Consider the following 20,551-nt stretch of genomic DNA (forward strand, 5'->3'; position numbering starts at 1 on the left):
TGAGTGCAAACCGCTGTTCAGAGGGAGAAGTGCCTGGGAATAGAGAGCTAGTCAAAGGCCCACTCCCGCCCCCCAAAGGGCCTCTAGGGAGAAGGAGGAAACAAAAGATGGAGATGGGCCTCCCTGATCATCAGCAGGGTGAGCAAGGGAGGGAGGGAGGAGAGGGCAGATGTGCTACCAGGGGTTCGGGGTGAGGGTGGGCGGGGAAGAGCCAAGACTAATTAGATAAGCAGAAGAGGAAGAGCCACCTGAATGCAGAATGAACTTGTGCTGAAAGACAGGAAGGAACTTGCCAGGGCAGGGGGCAAGGATGGGGCAGGTCAAACCCAACATCCGTGTTAGCTCCGTAGAGCACCCTCCTTTGGGCCAAGTATCCACTCATTCTTCCTTTAGTACAGACACTCCATCTGGGGTCAGGAGGAAAAAGTCCTTCATCAGGCTCCTTCCGCAAAAGCTACTTCCTCCAGGAAGCCAAAGGCCGCACTTGTTAGAAAAACGTTATGAATCCTCCACACTCCCACAGAGCTTCATTCAGGCTGCAGGAAAGCGCTTACCTTTGCATCTGTCTTCCCTGTTACACTGTGAAAGGCACTCAGGGCCGAGCCTTCACCTTCCTCCCAACATGGAGCTTGCTCTATCCTTGGCTTTCAGAGTGCTTACCTGAGTTCCTCTCCTCCTGCTGGAGCCAGATCCAACCCTGGCCAAAGGGAATTTACAGTCTAATGGAGATAAGCTACTTGAGCACCAGGCCAAATAACACTAGGTACTGGGTGGGGAGGGGATTTCTGGGAAGGAGATGGGAAGGGCAGGGATGGCAAAGCTTTTCCTGCATAAGCTGAAAAAATGACCCTTTCCAGGAGTTCCCTGGTGGCCTAGCAGGTTGAGGATCCAGCGTTGTCACTGTTGTGGTGCGCTGGATCCCTAGGCCGGGAACTTGTGCATGCCGCCGGCACGGCAAAACAAACCAACCAAAAAACACCCTTGCCAGAAGAGGGGTGTTTCGAAGAGCAGAGCTGGGAAAAGGGAGGGCACTCTTGAGTTGAAGGGACGGCAGAGTGTGGGCGCAGCGCAGGGAAAGCGGAGGGGTACTTCCTGCAGAGTAAAAAAAGCCTTCCTCCGCACTGGGCACAGGGCTAGCCGTCTGATGGATTTTATCTCATCTACCCCTTCCCACAACACCAAGAACCAGATACTATCATTTCGATGAGGAAAGTGAACCTAGACAGGCCCCACAGTTCCCAGGGGTCTCATTTCTTGCACAGTGATAAGCCCTGGTTGTGAACCCCGGGACTTACTCCTGACCCTCCTATAAGGTCTAACACCACCCCGCCTCCCAGGATCAGCACTAAATCCTGCGGATGAGTAAGAAAAGCAGGAAATCTGATTGCAAGGGAGATCATGAATCTTAGATCGGCCCTATTAAATCCATCTCTGCCCTAAAGCATTTCACGTACACAGCAGGAATGTTTTCCAAACAGACATGCGGAGGAACACCGCTCAGGAAGAGATTATTTCCTGCATTGTGAAACAGCCACGTTCTATTTCCCCGCCTTGGTACTTTCCAAAGTTCTTCAACATCTCAAGAGTGCTAAGAAGTCCCTCCACTCTAACCCAGGACTCGCCATAGTTTGCCCCGCACACTCGGCCCGGTTGCCTTAGCGTTCAAAGGGCAGTGCGGGCCATGTGATTGGACATGAACAAGGGGACGCGCCAGGCACGGCCGGCCCTGGAGCTACCTTCACGGCTGCACCGCCGGCCTGCCTCTCCGCGTTCGAGACCGGAGTTACCACTTACTGTGTGAGGCCTTTGGGAAAGTCCAGCCTCATTTTCCTCCATTACCTAAGGAGAAAAGAGGTATAAATACTCCCCTTGCAGAGTGTTGAGCGGTCTCATGAATGAGATAAGGGCTTCTTTCCTTGCCTGCGACAGAGAACCCTAGACTGCAGGTTCTCCCAGTGGGTTTCCGGGAACTCAAGAGTAGAGACTCATCTCCAAGCTTCCGCTGGGTCCGTGGCTGCACAGATGCCAACGGGATTTCCCGCCGGCTTTAGGGACGGGGCGCGGAGGACTCGGCAGCAGGCGGGCCTGGTGCCACCTCGGGTTGAGCTCCGGGCGCGGGAGCGGCCGGCGGAGGAGGGGCCGCGGGCCGGGAGCCTCTGCGCTTCCGGGGCAGCGGGCGGGCGCCTGCACTTCCCCTGAGCGAGCGGCGGGCAGCCGGCCGGAGCCCACGCCCGCAGCAGCGGCACCGGGGCGGGACCCGACGCCCCCAGGCGCAGGTGAGCTCTCCGCAGGGGGGCGGGAGCGGGGGAGCCTCGCGGGCCAGGCAGCCCGGGCGGCCCCGGCAGGCAAACGGAGGGGCAATCAGGGCCCCGCTCGGGCAGAGGACCCTCGCGTCCCGCCCCGTTAGCGGCCCGATCTCCCGTCCCCAGTCCCGGACTTGCCCCTTCCTTGCGGCACCTCTGTCTGGTTCACCGCTGCCCTCCATCCGCCCTTTCACCTGGCTGCCCCGAGCACCCACAATGCGGAAACGGGGTGAAAACGCGCTCAGGAGAGAGCTGTCACTTTCTCGCCGAGACGCTCGTTCAGGGAACCCTCCTTGAGCATGAAGAGCCTGGCTCAGTCAGGTGGCTTCAGTCTTGAACTGTAGGTTTGTTGTCTCCCAGTCTCCTCGCCTCCTTCTCTGTTCTGGTCACAGCCTCTCCCTCTGCTCTTCTGCTGGCCTTTGTGACAGTGTTTCAGCAAGAACACGGCTTTATTTGGGTTTAAGGGCCTATCGAGGGATCCCTTCCCCAGTCATTTCAGGAACGTATACCATGGGTGACCTACCATCGAATGACCGCCCTGAACAGAGTCAGCCCTGGCCCGTCTTCTGGAGACATTAGGAACCACGCACACACGCAGACAAGTGCAGCTCTGAGGTGGCTGGGCGGCGGGGCGGGGGAATGGAGTACGTTCTCCATCCGGCTGATACACCTAACCCAGAAGACATGGAGGGTCTGGAATGACAGTCAGGGGAAGTTACATGTAGTTATTTTTAAAACCTTTTTTTAAAAATCGAAATACGACATACATACAGAAAAGTGCACAGATCTTCGGTGTACAACTACCCAGTGTCACATAATGAACATTCCTGTGCAGCCTGCATCCAGGTAAAACACAGTCCAATGCCCTCTTATGCCCATTTCCAGTCATTACTTTCTCCTCAGGGTATTGCTCTCCTGGTGTCTAACACTGTGAAATAGTTTTACCTGATTTTGAACTTTTGGCCCTTGGAATCATACTTCTGTACTTTCTGTGTATGGTGTTTTATACTCAATATATAGATTGACCCATGTTGCAGTTAGCAGAAGTTCATTTATCCTCATTGGTGTGTAATTTTGCACTGTGCGAATAGACCAGTACTCTCATTGATGGATATGGGTTGTTTCCAGCTTGATATTATTTCATTTTATTTTTATTTACCTTTTTTTATGGCCACATTTGCAGCATATGGAAGTTCCCAGGGCGGGGGTTGAATCCAAGCCACAGCTGCAGCATGGTAGGATCCTTTAACCAACTTCACAGGGCTGGAGATTGAACCCCTGTCTCCATCTGTGCAGCCTCCTGAGCTGCTGTAGTGGGATTCTTTTTTTTTGGCCACCCGGTGGCATGTGGAGTACCCCTAGCCAGGGATCTGATCTGAGCCACAATTTCAACCTATGCTTGCAGCTGTGGCAATGCCAGATCCAATTCCCACTGTGCTGGCAGGGAATTGAACCCAGCGTTCCCAAGACGCCTCAAATCCCATCGTGCCACAGTGGGGAACTCCTGCAGTGGGATTCTTTTTTCTTTTTTTTAGGGCCAAACCTGCCCCATATGGAAGTTCCCAGGCTAGGGTCCAATTGGAGCTGCAGCTGCTGGCCTACACCCAGCCACAGCAACAGGGAATCCGAGCCTCGACTGCCACCTACACCACAGCTTGCTGCAATGCTGTATCCTTGCGAGGCCAGGGATCGAATCCAAGTCCTCGTGTATACTAGTCTGGTTCTTTATCACTGAGCCACAATGGGAACTCTTGCAGGAGCATTCTTAACCCACTGCACCACAGTGGGAACTCTATGATTATTTTAAAAGTGCTGCTGAGACATAAATTTGTCTTTGGTGAACATTTGTAAGCGCTTCTCTGGAGTTTTTTCCCAGGAGTGGAGTTGCTGCCTGCGTTTATGTTCAGCTGTAGTATATGGTGCCAAACAGTCTTCCAAAGTCCTTGTATCAATCTACACTCCCACGGGCAATGAGTTCCTATTCCTCCACATGCTTACCAATACCTGATATTGTCTGGCTTTTTCATTGTAGCGTTTCTGCTGAGTGAGTGGGAAGTGAGGTTGCATTGAGGTTTTCATTTGCATTTCTCTGATGACTCATAAATTATGCGTCTTTTCATATGTCTGTTGGGCATTTGGGTATCGTTTTTGTGAAGTGTCTGTGCTGTTCTTCTGCCCATTTTTCCAATAGATTGTTTCTCTTTTTCTTACCAGTTTCTAAGAGTTCTTAAATATTCTGGATAAAAAACATATTGGATATGTAATTTTTAAACTGACTTCTCTCTCTCTCAGGAGATTACCTTTTCACTCTCCTATTAATGTCTTTTGAAGAACAGAGGTCCTTCAATTTAGTGTTGTCCAATTTATCATTTTTCCCTTTGTGGTTCTACTATGTCCAGTTTTTTTTAAGTTGTTGCCTATTCTGGGGGCTAGGGAAAGGACAAAATAGGTGAAGGTGGTCAAAAAGTACTTCCAGTTATAAAATAAAATAAGTCCTGGGGATGTAACGTACAACATGGTGACTATAGTTAATAATGCTCTATTTTATATTTGAAAATTGCTAAGAGAATAAGCAATGAGATCCTGCTGTATAGCACTGGGAACTATATCTAGTCACTTATGATGGAGCATGACAATGTGAGAAAAAAGAATGTATATGTGTATGTGTGACTGGGTCACCTTGCTGTACAGTAGAAAATTGATAGAACACTGTAAACCAGCTATAATGGAAAAAAATAAAAATCATTAAAAAAAGAAAAGAAAATTGCTAATAGAATAGTATTTAAAAGTTCTGATGGGAGTTCCCGTTGTGGCGCAGTGGTTCACGAATTCGATTAGGAACCATGAGGTTGCGGATTCGGTCCCTGCCCTTGCTCAGTGGGTTAACGATCCGGCGTTGCCGTGAGCTGTGGTGTAGGTTGCAGACGCGGCTCGGATCCCGCGTTGCTGTGGCTCTGGCGTAGGCCGGTGGCTACAGCTCCGATTAGACCCCTAGCCTGGGAACCTCCATATGCCGCGGAAGCGGCCCAAGAAATAGCAAAAAGACAAAAAAAAAAAAAAGTTCTGATGACAAGGAAAAAATTGTAATTGTGTGTGGTTAACTAGACTTATCGTGATGATTATTTCCCAATATATATTATATATGCAATATATATGTATATACCTGAAATTAATATAATGTTATATGTCAGTTATTTCTCAGTTTTCATAAATCAGGAAAATAATCAAAGGAAGATAATCTCCTATAATTTCCTCTAAAAACTTTATTGTTATTCTCTCACTTATATCTACTATCCATTTGAAATTACTTTTTTGCTATAGTATGATATATGGGTCAAGATTCATCTGTTCCCACAAGGCTGTCTAAATTGACCCAGTACCATATATTAAAGAGACCACCTCCCACACACACACACTGCACTGCATTGTTGGCTTTGTAATAAACCAGGAGACTGTATAGGTGTGGGTCTGTTTCTGGACACCCTATTCTTCCGTTAGCCTATCTGTTCTTGTGCACAAATATCATTGTGCCTTAAGTTCTGTTGCTTTATAGTAAGCCATTGTTCCAGTAAAGGAAGTCCTCCTAAATTTCTTCTTTAAAAATCTTAGGTTTTTGGAGTTCCCATTGTGGCCCCGGGGGGAATGAAAAGTATCCATGAGGATTCGGGTTTGAGCCCTTGCCTCACTCACTGGGTTAAGGATCCAGTGTTGCCATGAGCTGTGGTGTAGGTCACAGATGCAGCTTGGATCTGGTGTGGGCTGCCAGCTGCAGCTCTGATTCGACCCCTGGCCTGGGAACTTCCATATGCCACCGGTGCAGCCCTTAAAAAAGCAAAAAAAACCCTTAGGTTTTTGGAGTTGCTGCTGTGGTGCAGTGGGTTAAGGAGCCACCATTGCTGGATGGCATAGGTTGAAGCTGCAGCTTGTATCCAATCCTGGGCTAAGGAACTTCCATATGCTGTGGGTGCAGCCAAAAAACCTAAGGTTTTGGGTTTTTTGTTTGTTTTTTTTCATCTAATCCCCCAAATCCTTTTTTCAAAAATATATTAAAAGCAGTCATTTTGGTAGCTCAAAAGGGAACTAATATATAAAGGCACAATTTGTAAACTGTATCCATCATTACATTCAGTGCTGATACAACTTATATTGCATTCAGTGCCTGCCTGTTTACATGAGACTTACAGCAAAGTAAACATAAAACAAATTCACACCATTTCAGTTAAAAATGACCATTGGTACATATATGATATAGTTTCAAAACAATCTTTAACCCACTGCACCATAATAGAATCCCCAAAACAAAAAGTTTTTTTAAAAACTAAGAAACTGTTTTCCAAAGAACAATTTGCTACTTTTTACAAAATACAGGAATATTAATTAAAATACTTCCCATTTATGTTTGGTCAGTAAGATATGTTCCTATGTGACTAAAATACAGCTAAGATTTTTAGATTTTAGTAACTAAAGTAACAATATTCTTGATTTATAATTAAATTTAAAATAGGTGCTTTTACACACACACATATTTGAAATTTTTGACATTTTTAGAAGTCTTCAAAATTTACAAAATGTAGTGCTGAAAGCATAACGTGCCTCAGTATATATCCAGCAAAAATTTGGCAAAATGATTTACTTTAATACAGGTCATAAAGCTTCAGTTAATTACCCAGAGATCTATGACTCTATGACTGTTTTCTGCCTGGAGTCCAATCTTAAACCTGACTTTATAGCAAAATCAGTAGCTTGGAATTTATTTCATAAAATCAATCCCAAGATTTTCTGGGGAAATTTCAATTATTTCACTGCTTATAAATATAAGTAACAATATAAGTCAAGACCAGTAGTTCCTTATATCAGAATTACCTGGAAAGCTCTTTAAAAATACAGATTCTTGGGCCGACCCCACTTATGAACTACTGAATAACAATTTCCAGGGGTAGGAATTCCCATTGTGGCTCAGTCGGTTAAGAACCCAATGTGGGGAGTTCCCATCATGGCTCAGCAGAAATGAATCTGACTAGCATCCATGAGGATGTAGGATCGATCCCTGACCTCGCTCAGTGGGTTAAGGATCTGGCGTTGCTGTGAGCTGTGGTGTAGGCCAGCATCTACAGCTCCAATTTGACCCCTAGCCTGGGAACCTCCATATGCCATGGGTTCAGCCCTTAAAAAAAAATGAGAACCCAGTGTAGCCTCCTTGAGGATGCAGTTCCATCCCTGGCCTCGATCAGCAGTTAAGGAACGGGCATTGCCTTGGCTGTGGTATAGGCCTGCAGCTGCAGCTCCAGTTTGACCCAAGAAGAACCATAAGCCCCAGGTGCGGCTATATAAACAGCGGGGGGGAAAAGAATTTCTGGGGTAGTTATATTTTTAAAAGCTGTCTAGGTGATAATGGTGTGCAGCTTGCTTTGAGAACCACTGCTGTAGCCTACTCGACCAATGTATAGGTATATCAGAAGCCTGGGATTTCAAACTCAGGTTCCCAAGTCTTACACCCAGAGATTTGATTCCGTAACTTTGGAATGGGGCACAGGAACTCTCATTTTAAACCATCGTTATAGTTGGTCCCTGTATTCATTTTCTCTACTGAGTGATGAATTACCACAAATTAGGCAGCTTAAATTAACATCTGTTTGTTATCTCAAGAGTTTCTGTGGGTCAAGGACCTGGGAAAAGCTTGGCTGAGTCACCTGCTAGGGTCTCGCCTGGCCTCAATCTGGATATTAGCTAGGGCTGCGGTGCCATCAGACACTAATGGAAAAAGAACCACTTCCAAGCTGCCTCAGGTTGTGGCTTGGCAGAATTCATCTCCTTGCAGTTTTAGGACTGATATCTGTTTTCTGGCCGGCGGGCAGCTAGGCACTACACTCGGCTTGTTCCTTGTCACCTGGCCCTCTCATGATACAGAAAATTCTTTCGTGTCATCATGGGAGTCTCTCTCCACTTGCTAAGATGGACTTTTGCACCTACCACACCCCTACCCACACCCAGGCACATACATATGGATGTACACAATGTTCATTTGTATGTTATATTCATATACACACATCTCATAGGGTAAATATACACACTACATGTATATACATAAGTATATACATATATGTACACAAGATTGTGTTAATATGTATATGTACATGTGTATATACATATATATACAAATACATATACACACATCATATGCATAGTAAAATAGTTCTGTGAATGTCGTCCCACAACCTGTGCCATATTCTGTGCCTGTGTCATGGGGAGTTCCTGCTGTGGTGCAGCGGAAATAAGTGCAACGAGTATCCACGAGGATGCAGGTTCAATCCCTGGCCTCGTTCAGTGGGTCCAGGATCCGACATTGCCCCGAGCTGTAGTGTAGTTTGCAGACATAGCTCAAATGCTGCATTGCTGTGACTGTGGCGTAGGTCAGCAGCTGTAGTTCTTCTTCTTTTTTTTTGTCTTTTTTTTTTGCCTTTTCTAGGGCTGCTCTTGCGGCATATGGAGGTTCCCAGGCTAGGGGTCCAATCGGAGCTATAGCCACCAGCCTAGGCTAGAGCCACAGCAACGCAGGATCCGAGCCGCGTCTGTGACCCACACCACAGCTCACGGCAACACCAGATCATTAACCCACTGAGCAAGGCCAGGGGTCGAACCTGCAACCTCATGGTTCCCAGTCAGATTCGTTAACCACTGAGCCACGATGGGAATTCCTGTAGTTCTTCTTGAAGGTCTAGCCTGGGAACTTCCATATTGCCGTATATGTGGCCCTAAAAAAGCAAAAAAAAAAAAAAAAAAGAAGTAGTCATGGGCCCTCCCCCACTCACAGGTGTCAACATGGGGGCCACCTTAGGACTGTCCACCATAGTCCATAGCTACTCTGAAACACTAGATTGTGTCTATCAAGCAATTAACAATTAATTTCAGCACTTTAGATTCTGGTTTTTGTTTTGTTTTGGTTTTTGCCCCCCAGCATGTGGAAGTTCCCAAGTCAGGGACTGAACCCGCACCACAGCTATAACCAGAGCCACAACAGTGACAGTGCCAAAACCTTAACCTGCTGGGCAAGAGGGAATTCCTAATTTCACTTTAAGTGACACTATCCTGCAAGTTCTAAGAAATAAGAAGTCTTGTCCTGACAGGTGTTTCCTCAAGTGTTTGAGAAGCAAGTGTTTGAGGCTTTGAAAGTAATGTTCTTAAAGTCAAAAATCAAATGAAGTGTAGATGATAATTTATCCATCAAAGAAGTGAAAAGCTCAAAACAATTTAAACTTTCAAACAGATCCATTTTTAGCACTCAGATTCAATGCTTTCCCCATTCATCAGCCTCACACATAGACAGAGATAGTGTATTATTTCCTATTGGTTCTGTAACAAATTACCACAAACTTCTTGGCTTCATACCACACACATTTTCTTTTCTTTTCTCTTCTTTTTTTTTTTTTTTTTTTTTTAGGGCTGCACCCATGGCATATGGAGGTTCCCAGGTGAGGGGTCGAATCAGAGCTACAGCTGCTGGCCTACACCACAGCCACAGCAATGTGGGATCCAAGCCACATCTTCGACCTACACCACAGCTCATAGCAATGCCGGATCCTTAACCCACTGAGCAAGACCAGGGATCGAACCCGCAACCTCATGGTTCCTAGTCAGATTCATTTCCTCTGCGCCACGGTGGGAACTCCCACACACATTTTTGCATCTTCTTACACCACACACATCTTCTTGTGATGGTCAGAGTCTAAAATGGATCAGCAAGGCTGCGTTCTTCCTGGAGGCTCGAGGGGAGAATCTAGAGTCCTTGCCTTTTCCAGCTTCTAGAGGCTGTCATGTAACTTGCTTATGGCCCCATCTTATACCAACCTTTGCTTCTATGGTCACATCTTCTTCTCTTACCCTGACCCTCCTGCCTTCCTCTTATCAGACCTTTGTGATTACATTTGGCCTACCTAGATAATCCATGATAATCTTTCCTTCTCCAGACCCTCAATCACAACTGTGAAGTCTATTTCTGCCAAGTAAAGTAGCTTATTTTTCATTGGTTCTGAGAATTAGGATGTGGGCATCTTTGGAGGACCAGTGTCCTGTCTACCACAGACAGTGATTCCAGCCTAACAGAAATGTGATAGGAATTATATAAGCTACATATTCTCTCTCTTTTTTTTTTTTTGTCTTTTTGCCTTTTCTGGGGCTGCTCCCACATTATATGGAAGTTCCCAGGCTAGGGGTCTAATTGGATCTGTAGCTGCCGGCCTACACCAGAGCCACAGCAATGTGGGAACCGAGCCATGTCTGTGACCTACACCAAAGCTCACGGCAACGCCGGATCCTTAACCCACTGAGCAAGGCCAGGGATCGAACTCACAACCTCATGGTTCCAGTCAGATTCATTAACCACTGAGCCACGATGGGAACTCCTAGATATTCTAATCATATATCTTCATAAATCTCAGTACATCCCCTATATAATAGGTATTGGAGACCAGTTAGCTATTGAAGAGTACTTAATACACTTTGGATTTTATACCGTGAAATTTTATAGTATTTACCTCATATATTGAGTTCCTTCATAAAATATTGAAAAAGCATTCTAAAAGTGCTGACGGTAACATTGTTGCTGCTTTTTTTGAAAGGACCTCTTTACATGTTTTCTAGAAAGTCTTTGTAATTATCTACAAAGGAGCGATTTAGGTCTTTTATCATTCTACTTGATGAATTTTTTTAAAGCACAGGGAAAAGTGACTACACATAAGGCCACATAGCAAATCAGAGAATAGACAGAGCTAATGATGAGAGCTTCCAGTTGGAGATTTGGGTTCATTATATCCATATCTGCCTGACAACTATGCCTCTCATATCTCTCTATATGGCTATTACTAAATCTTGTCAAGATTGAAGCATATTTGATTGATTGATTGATTTTTTGTCTTGCATCCTACGGAGGTTCCCAGGCTAGGGATCCAATCAGCTGCCTGCCTATGCCACAGCCACAGCAACTTGGGATCTGAGCCACTTCTGTGACCTACACCACAGCTCATGGCAACACCAGATCCTTAACCCACTGAGCGAGGCTAGGGATTGAACCTGTGTCCTCATGGATGATAGTCAGATTCATTCCACTGAGCCGTGACGGAAACTCTTTTTTTTTTTTAATTTTGATTGAAGCATATTTGAGTATGATCACTCCATAGCCTCAGCTGCACAAGAACTGAAAAGTAATAAGGAAAGTGCAGTAGGGTTTTAGACTCCAGGAAGTAGACTGGGTATATCATTCGTGGAACTTATCTGCATTCTTGCTCAATTATCCTTTGACAAAGATGCTGTGATTTCCTGTGTTTGAAATTTTCCGTAACATCAGTCACTAGAGCTTATACCATCCCACTTCCAGTGGCTGTTGGGCAGTTGAATTTCTTCTTAACCAAGCATTGAAAAAAGGCAGTTACCAAAAATCAGCCTGTATTGCCAAAAGGGTGAGTCATTTGATAAAATGGGAAACTGAAACTTTCAAATCTACATCTGTTAAGTAGACTAAAGTGTTATTAAAGTGTAAATTTTGAACCTTTAGGCTATCATTAAAAATATCAAAGGAGTTCCCTTGTGGTGCAGCAGTTTAAGGATCCACCCAGGCATCGTCACTGAAGCAGGTGGGGTTGCTGCTGTGGCTTGGGTTTGACCCCTGGCCTGGGATCTTCCACATGCCCCAGATGCAGCCAAAAAATAAAAGTAAAAATATCAAATGAAAAACAAAAAAAGAAATAGAACGCAAAGAAAAATAAATCACATGAGTTTCCAGTTCATCAGTGTATCAAGGGCAAATAATGAATTTTCAAATTAAAACACAATTGAAAAACATTTACGTAATATAAAAACCAAATGATATTATGTCCCCCACTGGGAGTTGGGGGGGGACATCTTGGATGGTTGAAATATAGATTTTGAGAGACACCAGATCCTCACTGGGAAAAAGATTTCAAAACGTAGGAAATCCTAGGAAATGCTAGTGGCTCAGCAGGTTAAGGATCCAGCATTGTCACTGCTGTGGCTCTGGTTACTGCTGTGGCACAGATTTGATCCCTGGCCTGGGAACTTCTGCATGCCTTGGGCATGCCCCCCCCCAAAAAAAAAAAAAACAAAAACAAAAACAAAAACCAAACAGTGGTTACCAGGCACTGCCTCAACTTCAACACTGCTTAGGGGGTCAGAAACCCCAAATAGCATTAGGTAGGAAAAGAAACACATACCCTTGCTAATGTTCACCTGTTGTTCACATCCTTTTGGCTGGCTTAGCAGCTAACTGCTTGTTTCTTCCAAATAGAGCTTATGGTCCCCAAGCCTATCCCAACTTCTTCTGCCTCCCCCTGCCACTCCCCTCCCCACCCCTAAACCCCCCTCCCCCGCTATAGTTAAAGTTCTCTTTTTTGGAACTCTGATGTATTTTCATGAATCATCACTATCTCTTGCCGTCTGTTCTTCAGAAAGGGTATTCAGCATTTAGCAGAATGAAGCGTTTTTGCCCCACACTGCAGGACATTCTTTACATTTTGAAAACACTTAACTCAGTGTGTCTATTCATACAAGTTGTGTCTAGGTAAGTTCCCAGGGGAGTTGTTTTGACGTCTGCAGATCCATCAAAGAGTGAGAAAGCAGTCCTCTGCCTGTTGCTCCAAGCTCTTGAGCCAAGTTCTCCACCAGCCCTTCATCTTCAGAAGTGCCTCTAGAACGCAGTGGCCCCTTCCGGGATCAGGGCAGGCTCTGCTCTGCGTATCGTCCTCTCAGAAACCTTGCAGAAAGAGCCCCCACCATCAGGGACATCTCATCATCATGGTGGGAAGAGAACATGGAGGGTTGCCCATCTAAGGTATTCTTGGTCCTTTGCATTTCTGTATAAAGTTATTTATTTACTTTGTCTTTTATCTTTTCAGGGCCACACCCGGAGGTTCCCAGGCTAGGGGTCAAATCGGAGCTGTAGCTGCCAGCCTATGCCACAGCCACAGCAACGCCAGATCCAAGCCGAGTCTGTGGCCTACACCACAGCTCACGGCAACGCCGGATCCTTAACCCACTGAGCGAGGCCAGGGATCAAACCCACATCCTCATGGTTGCTAGTCCGGTTTGTTAACCACTGAGCCATGATGGGAACTTCACATTTCTGTATAAATTTATACGCCGTTTGACAATCCCTTCCCTGCACTGCCACCTCCCCCCACCCTGGCCCCCACAAAAAAAAAAAAAAACCTTCTGGAATTTGGAGTAGCATTGAATATATCCCTCCAATGTCTGGATTATTTAATTGAATTTAATTTTACTGCATTTATTTATTTTTGGCTGCACCTGAGGCACTCAGAATTTCCCAGGCTGGGGATCGAACCTACTCCACAGCAGCCACCCAAGCCACACCTGTGCTGCAGAGACAACTATGCCATGTACCATTAGCATCTCCTGTAATTTCACAACAATGCTGAGCAGGTCCTCAAATTATTTCCATCTCACAGATGGAAATGCTAGCTTGACAGGAGTTAGTAGTTTACTGAAGGCCATGGTTCATAAGAGATGGAGAGCTACGTGCTCTCCCTGCAGAGTCTGCTGACTTTACACTATTTGCAAATGAGGGAGGGAGGGAAGGGTGGATGGAGGGAGTTTTCAGGGGAAGGAAGACTTGGAGGAAAATCCCTGAAGTTTTCTTACTGCTTCTATAGTTTTCTTATGTACCCTCTCTCTACTGCTCAGCATCTGTCTGCTTCAATACATAATTATTTGTCCACTAGCAACAGAACTTCTTCTCTGATTTCAGCATTTACATAGGAAGTTCCTATAAAGCACTGCCTGCCAGCTGCCCTTCCCCAGATCCTGAATGCACTCCTGGCCAGGTGGAGCAGAGAACCGTCACTCTACGGGTCATGCTGAGCTCGTACCCTGTAAGTCTGACCACTGCACAGATGTGGGTCTATCTAGAAACCAGTTCTAATCACAGTGGTGTCCATCCCTAATCCCATAAGGGACAAGGAACCCATTTAGAGACTGAGCCTCTGTCAGGCACTAGGAGAGAAAGAATGGCCAGAGCCCACCCACTGGGACTGGGCGTAAGATAAGCACAGCTTTTGTGACTATCTTTCTCTGTCTCTAATTCTTGTAGGATGGCTGTTCCATGAGGTCAAGACTGGGTCCCCTCCCTCTTCCCATTTTACCAATGCCTGGTCTCATGGGATTAGTGTGGAGCCCAAAACGATGGCATCCTCAACCTCCTTCCCGGATCCTCGATCCAAAAAGCCTTTGGGCAAGATGGCTGGTGAGTGGAGACAGACTCCTGATTCCTAATTCCAGGAGGGTTGCCTGCCCAAATACAAGCCCTGGAGAGATGCAGGGGCTCTTGCCTTGACCGCAGTGTCCAGAGGCTCTGTGGGGAGTCAGGAGAGGAGCAGTGTATCAGGGAGCCTTCAGTCCTTCTGGGTCACAGATTTTCCAGGTACATTCAGCTAATTTTCCCAGCCTGGAAATTACTGTGCTGAGTGCTTAACATGGTGTCTCATGTCATATAAATCTTCCAGAACCATTCAGAGGAAGGAGCCAGGCAGAGAGAGAAAACATCAACCTAGAGAACACCAAACTTTCTGTCCCATCAAAAGGGGAGGAAGGAGTTCCCGTCTTGGCTCAGTGGTTAACGAACCCAACTAGTATCCATGAGGACTTGGGTTCGATCCCCTGGCCTTGCCTTGTGGGTTAAGGATTCTGTGTTGCCATGAGCAGTGGTGTAGGTTGCAGACGCAGCTCGGATCCTGTGTTGCTGTGGCTGTGGCATAGGCCGGCGGCTACAGCTCTGATTCGACCCCTAGCCTGGGAACCTCCATATGCCACAGGTGCAGCCCTGAAAACACCCACGCACACACAAAATCAGAGGAAGCCGGAGTTCCCGTCGTGGTGCAGTGGTTAACGAATCCGACTGGGAACCATGAGGTTTCAGGTTCAATCCCTGGTCTTGCTCAGTGGGTTACGGATCCGGCGTAGCAGTGAGCTGTGGTGTAGGTTGCAGATGCGGCTCGGATCCTGAGTTGCTGTGGCTCTGGTGCAGGCCGGCAGCAACAGCTCTGATTAGAGCCCTACCCTGGGAACCTCCATATGCCACGGGTGTGGCCCTGGAAAAGGCAAAAAGAAAAAAAAATCAGAGGAAGCTGAGTTGAAATTATTTGGAGTACTTGCACTATACCAACCACTGCATTATCTCAGCTTATCTTCCTCAATGAACCCATTTTAAAGATGAGGAAATGGAGACATAGACTGATTGGCTTAAGGTCATACAGAAAACAAACAGCTGGTCCACAATCAAACCTGTGCCCAGCTCCAAAGTGTGATTCTGAATCGCTAAGCTCTAAGCTCTTCAGGAGCTCTGAGCAGTGGTCCCCTTCCGCACTTCTGTCTTACTCATTTAGTAATAAGCTAGGATTCTCTAGGGCCAAAGAGATGCCATTCCCTCCCCCTCTTTCCCCCCATAATGGGTAGCCCCTTAATCTAAATCCGCCTCCCCTCAGGGCTGAAGGTGGGTTTGGGAACTAATTGATCTTTACCAGCTTAGCATAGTTCTACTCCCAGACTCACAGATGGTTGACTAGTGACAAGTTCTGGTTAGGATAGGCTGGGGATACCAGAAATTGAAGGGTGTGGAGCAGGCAAAGCCATCTTTGCCAATCATGCTGGTAAAACAGCCAGAGTTCTTCCTTTTTTTCTCTCTCTCTCGCTTTTTTCTTCTTTTTCTTTTTACATGTCCAAACCTGCAACATATGGAAGTTCCTGGGCTAGAGGTCGACTCCAAGCTGCAATGGCAGCCTATGCCACAGCCACTGAACAAGGCCAGGGATTAAACCCACATCCTCATGAAGTCAGATCCTTAACCTGCTGAGCCACAAGGGGATCCCTCATATTGTTGCTATACCAAAACTTTTTTTAAAAAAATTATTGAGGTATAATTGACATATAGCATTGTATTAATTTCAGGAGTACAACAAAATGATCTAATATTTGGGTACATTGTGATATGATCACAACAATTAAGTCTAGTTAACATGCATCATTATACATAGTTACAGATTTTTTTTCTTCTTCTGATGATAACTTTTTTTTTTTTGCTTTTTGGGGCCATCCGCTAGGCACATGGAAGTTCTCAGGCTAGGGGTCCAATCAGAGCTACAGCTGCTGGCCTACGTCACAGCCACAGCAGCGTGGGAGCCGAGCCGTGTCTGCGACCTACACCACAGCTCATGGCAATGCCAGATCCTTAACCCAATGAGCAAAGCCAAGGTTTGAACCTGCATCGTCATGGATCCTAGTCAGGTTCATTAACCGTTGAGCCACAACTTTCAAATACGCAATACAGTATCATTAACTACAGTCACCATGTTGTGCCTTACATCTGCACTGACTTATAAAACAGCTAGAGTTTTTACATATTCTTGAAACCTTTAAAAATAATGGGAATGTGGGGGCAAATCCTGAGGCTGTACACAGAGCAGAATAGACCAGCAAGTCTGAGGTGGGCAGGGGAGATGGGCAGGGGTCCTGCCCCTAGTGGCCCCTCTCTGCAGGACAGGGAGGAGGCTCCTGCTGAGAACTGCAGGCCTGACCTGTGTTTCTCCCCCACAGACTGGTTCAGACAGGCCCTGTCGAAGAAGCCCACAACGACTCATGTCTCCCCAGAAAACCGCCCTAGTGATATTTCACAGTCGAGCTCACAGGACAGCCCTCCACCCCTGGGCCCCAGCTCAGAGGTGTCTCCCACCCTGCCACCGACACACATGGGCGCGGACAGCAGCAGCAGCAGCAGCGGCCGCTGGAGCAAGGACTATGATGTGTGCGTGTGCCACAGCGAGGAGGACCTGGCGGTCGCCCAAGAGCTGGTCTCCTACCTGGAGGGCAGCACCTCCAGCCTGCGCTGCTTCCTCCAGCTTCGAGATGCCACCCCAGGCGGGGCCATTGTGTCTGAGCTGTGCCAGGCACTAAGCAACAGCCACTGCCGCGTGCTGCTCATCACTCCGGGCTTCCTCCAGGACCCGTGGTGCAGGTACCAGATGCTGCAGGCACTGAGTGAGGCCCCCGGGGCAGAGGGCCGCACCATCCCGTTGATGTCAGGCCTCTCCAGAGCCGCCTACCCTGCCGAGCTCCGATTCATGTACTTCGTGGATGGCCGAGGCCCAGATGGAGGCTTTCACCAAGTCAAGGAGGCTGTCCTGCGGTGTAAGCTATGGGAGGAGGGGAGAAGGGGAAGGGGCTTCAGCTGTGGTGCCTGCTGGTCTTTGGCCTTTAGGAGACTTGCACTGTGACCAAGTGTAGGCTTCACTTTATTGCATTTAGCAGATATTGTGCTTTTTTACAAATTGAAGTTTTATGGCAACCCTTGTGGTCAGATGATGGTTAGCATTTTTTAAAAGCGATTAAATATATATATAGGTAGCTGCCAGCCTATACCACAGCCACAGCCATGCCAGATCCAAGCTACATCTGCAACCTACCCCATAATTCATAGCAATGACAGATCCTTAAACCACAAGTAAGGCCAGGGATCGAACCTGCGTCCTCATGGATGCTAGTCAGGTTCATTACCACTTAGCCACAACCAGAACTCCATAAAGCGATTAAATATTTTTTGATAAGGCACATACTTTTTTTTAAACATAATGCTGTGGCATACTTAATAGACCACAGAATAGTGTAAACATAACTTTTGGAGTTCCCTGCTGGGTCAGTGTGTTAAGGATCTGTCATTGTCACAGCTGTGACTTGGGTCACTGCTATGGCATGGGTTCAGTCCCTGTCCCTGGAACCTCTAAATGCCACAGGTGTGGCCAAAAACAAGAAACAAACAAAAAAACCACATAACTTTGGAGTTCTCTTCGTGGCTAGCAGTTAATGAACCTGACTAGGATCTATGAGGATGCACGTTGGATCCCTGGCCTCGCTCAGTGGGTTAAGGATCTGGTGCTGCTGTGAGCTGTGGTGTAGGTCACAGACACGGCTTGGATCCCATGTTGCTGTGGCTGTGGTGTAGGCCGGTAGCTGTAGCTCCGATTCCACCCCGAGCCTAGGAACTTCCATATGCCACAGGTGCGGCCCTAAAAACCAAAACCAAAACCAAAAAAAACAAACCAAAACAAAACAAAAACACATAACTTTTATATGCACTAAGAAACAAAAAAAGAATTTTGTGTGACTCACTTGATTGCAATATTCACTTTGATGGAGGTGGTCTAGAACTGAACCTGCAAATTTCTGAGGTCTGTCTGTACTTCAAAGGGCTGGCTCCAGAAAATACCATCTGTTTCTTGGAGAAGTTACTTAACTGCTCTGTGCCTGGGTTTTCTCATTGATTAAATTGGAAAGATGCTATAGACCTAAATAAGTGTTTATAAATAAACACTAAATAAGCATTCAGATATGGCCTGGCACAAGCAAAGTATTCATAATAGGCAGAGCCTAGCACATATCAAGTCATCAATAAATATTAACTGTTATTATTATTAGTAGTATTAATAGTATTCAGTTTCTCTCACCGAGGTCAGGTTGGCAATGTCCATCAAGAGCTGGGGAAAATGCCAGGAGGGACGCTGGTTTAGTAAGGCAAACAGGTGCAAAATAATAGGAAAGAATTACCTACAATAAATGTATCCAGGGAGGGGCATTATATTATAGTGGGTTTGGAAGTAAAATAGATTAAAAAGTAGCAGAGGCAGGGACCTCTTCGGAGGAAACAAAGATGCCAGAGTTTGAGGAGGGTGACAAGCCCTGTGATTTGGTTTGGTCTCTTTCAGATCTTCGGGCCCTCAGCTGACTCTCCTTTTGTCACCACAGGACCCAGAAAGTTGGAGCAAAGCTGGAAATGGAGTTAGAGAGCCCAGGGCCTTGAAGGGCCTTGCATTCCTTTGCAGCATGTTGTATGTGACCCTGGGATCAGATTGCCCATGGCCTCCATTACCATGGGCTCCCAGGAAGGCCCCAGGGAAGCTGGGGACTCCCCCAGGAAGGCCTGGAGAAGCTGGGGACTCCCCCAGGAAGGCCACAAGGAAGCTGGGGACTCCCCCCAGGAAGGCCATGGGGAAACCAGAAAGTAGAGGCGGGAGGACATGCTGATACTCAGCAGTCACCCGTGTTTTGCCTCCTGCCTAATTGGATGTGTAGCCTGGCACTGTATGCCTACATCTTCCCCTGGGACGGGGCCCTGGTGTAGAGGTGCCTTCTTTGCCTGGATAAGGAGCTGGAAGCCTGCACTGCTCGCCCCCACGGGGTGGTTTCCCTGAGGCCTGGGGAAGCCCTGAACAGATGTTAGGGGAACGCGACAGTTTTGATATCATTCATACTCACACTCCTGCCGGGTCTCCAGTGACGTCACACACTTCTGAAAGTCACGTGGAAAATGCACCCAGCACTGTCCTGTATTTATTTTTGCTGCATGTCTGTCATTAAAGACACACCTAGAAACCGTTCTGAATAGATAGGAGAGGACAGGGAGCAGATCAGCTGGGATCAAAAGCCAGTGCTCTGGAGTTCCCATCATGGCACAGCGGAAACAAATACATCTAGGAACCATAAGGTTGCGGGTTCAATCCCTGGCCTCACTCAGTGGGTTAAGAATCTGGCATTGCCGTGAGCTGTGGTGTAGGTCACAGACACGGCTTGGATCTGGCGTGGCTGTGGCTGTGGCTGTGGCCGGCTCTAGCTCCAGTTTGACTTCTAATCTGGGAACCTCCATATGCCGCGAGTGCAGCCCTACAAAGACAAAAGACTAAAAAAAAAAAAAAGAGAGAGAGAGACCAATGCTCTGACATCTGGGGCCTCACCAGGAGTCTGGCCAGAACTCAAGCTTTTACAGTAGCTTCTTCACCTCTGTACCCAGAGGAATCAGCCTGTTTCTTCTGGGAGATGACTGTGTACCTTGTAGGACAGGCAAAGTTTTCATTCATCTGTTCTCAATAAAAGTTGGTAGGTAGAATGAAATGAATTTATTATTCCCCCAATGTATACTTTTGTTTCTCTTCAGCTACTTCCCCCTACCAAGTCTCCTCCTTCTACTGAAAAAAAATTATATATATATTTAATTTAGATGTAATTGACATAAAAGATTATATTAGTTTCAAGTGTACATGATTTGCTATTTGTATGTATTGTGAATAAAAATTTTAATTACAAATGAAAGGACTAAAGAATAATATACACTCAATGCCTAACACTAGCTTAAAAGCAAAACCCTACAATCCCCATCTCACTCCCTTTGTGTCCTTAATTAC

General features: G+C 46.5%; 1 protein-coding gene across 4 annotated transcripts; it reads left to right on the top strand.

Annotated features, from left to right (window-relative positions):
* Nucleotides 1-2,151: 2,151 nt before the first annotated feature.
* Nucleotides 2,152-19,873, top strand: TIRAP (TIR domain containing adaptor protein). Of its 4 annotated transcripts, none has more exons than XM_047752617.1 (5): nt 2,153-2,276; nt 12,864-13,143; nt 14,077-14,200; nt 16,917-17,507; nt 19,079-19,872. In XM_047752617.1, the coding sequence occupies exons 3-5, from the start codon at nt 14,137-14,139 to the stop codon at nt 19,096-19,098; spliced, it is 675 nt and encodes a 224-aa protein (XP_047608573.1). In that variant the 5' UTR covers nt 2,153-2,276; nt 12,864-13,143; nt 14,077-14,136; the 3' UTR covers nt 19,099-19,872. The 4 variants fall into 4 exon arrangements, with proteins under 4 accessions (XP_047608575.1, XP_047608573.1, XP_047608574.1 ...); XM_047752618.1 differs by having other exon boundaries at nt 12,909-13,143; XM_047752619.1 differs by lacking the exon at nt 12,864-13,143 and having other exon boundaries at nt 2,152-2,276; nt 19,079-19,873.
* Nucleotides 19,874-20,551: the final 678 nt, after the last annotated feature.

The sequence above is a fragment of the Phacochoerus africanus genome, chromosome 11 (assembly GCF_016906955.1).
Source record: "Phacochoerus africanus isolate WHEZ1 chromosome 11, ROS_Pafr_v1, whole genome shotgun sequence".
Lineage (NCBI taxonomy): Eukaryota > Metazoa > Chordata > Mammalia > Artiodactyla > Suidae > Phacochoerus > Phacochoerus africanus.

What these genes read in the sequence shown, in the direction of transcription:
- TIRAP (XM_047752619.1), top strand. Translation starts at nt 14,137, where the DNA reads ATGCACTCCTGGCCAGGTGGAGCAGAGAACCGTCACTCTACGGGTCAT. An exon ending in TCATGCTGAGCTCGTACCCT is followed by an intron (nt 14,201 to 16,916) that starts GTAAGTCTGACC and finishes TCTCCCCCACAG; the next exon opens with ACTGGTTCAGACAGGCCCTG. An exon ending in CAAGGAGGCTGTCCTGCGGT is followed by an intron (nt 17,508 to 19,078) that starts GTAAGCTATGGG and finishes GGTCTCTTTCAG; the next exon opens with ATCTTCGGGCCCTCAGCTGA.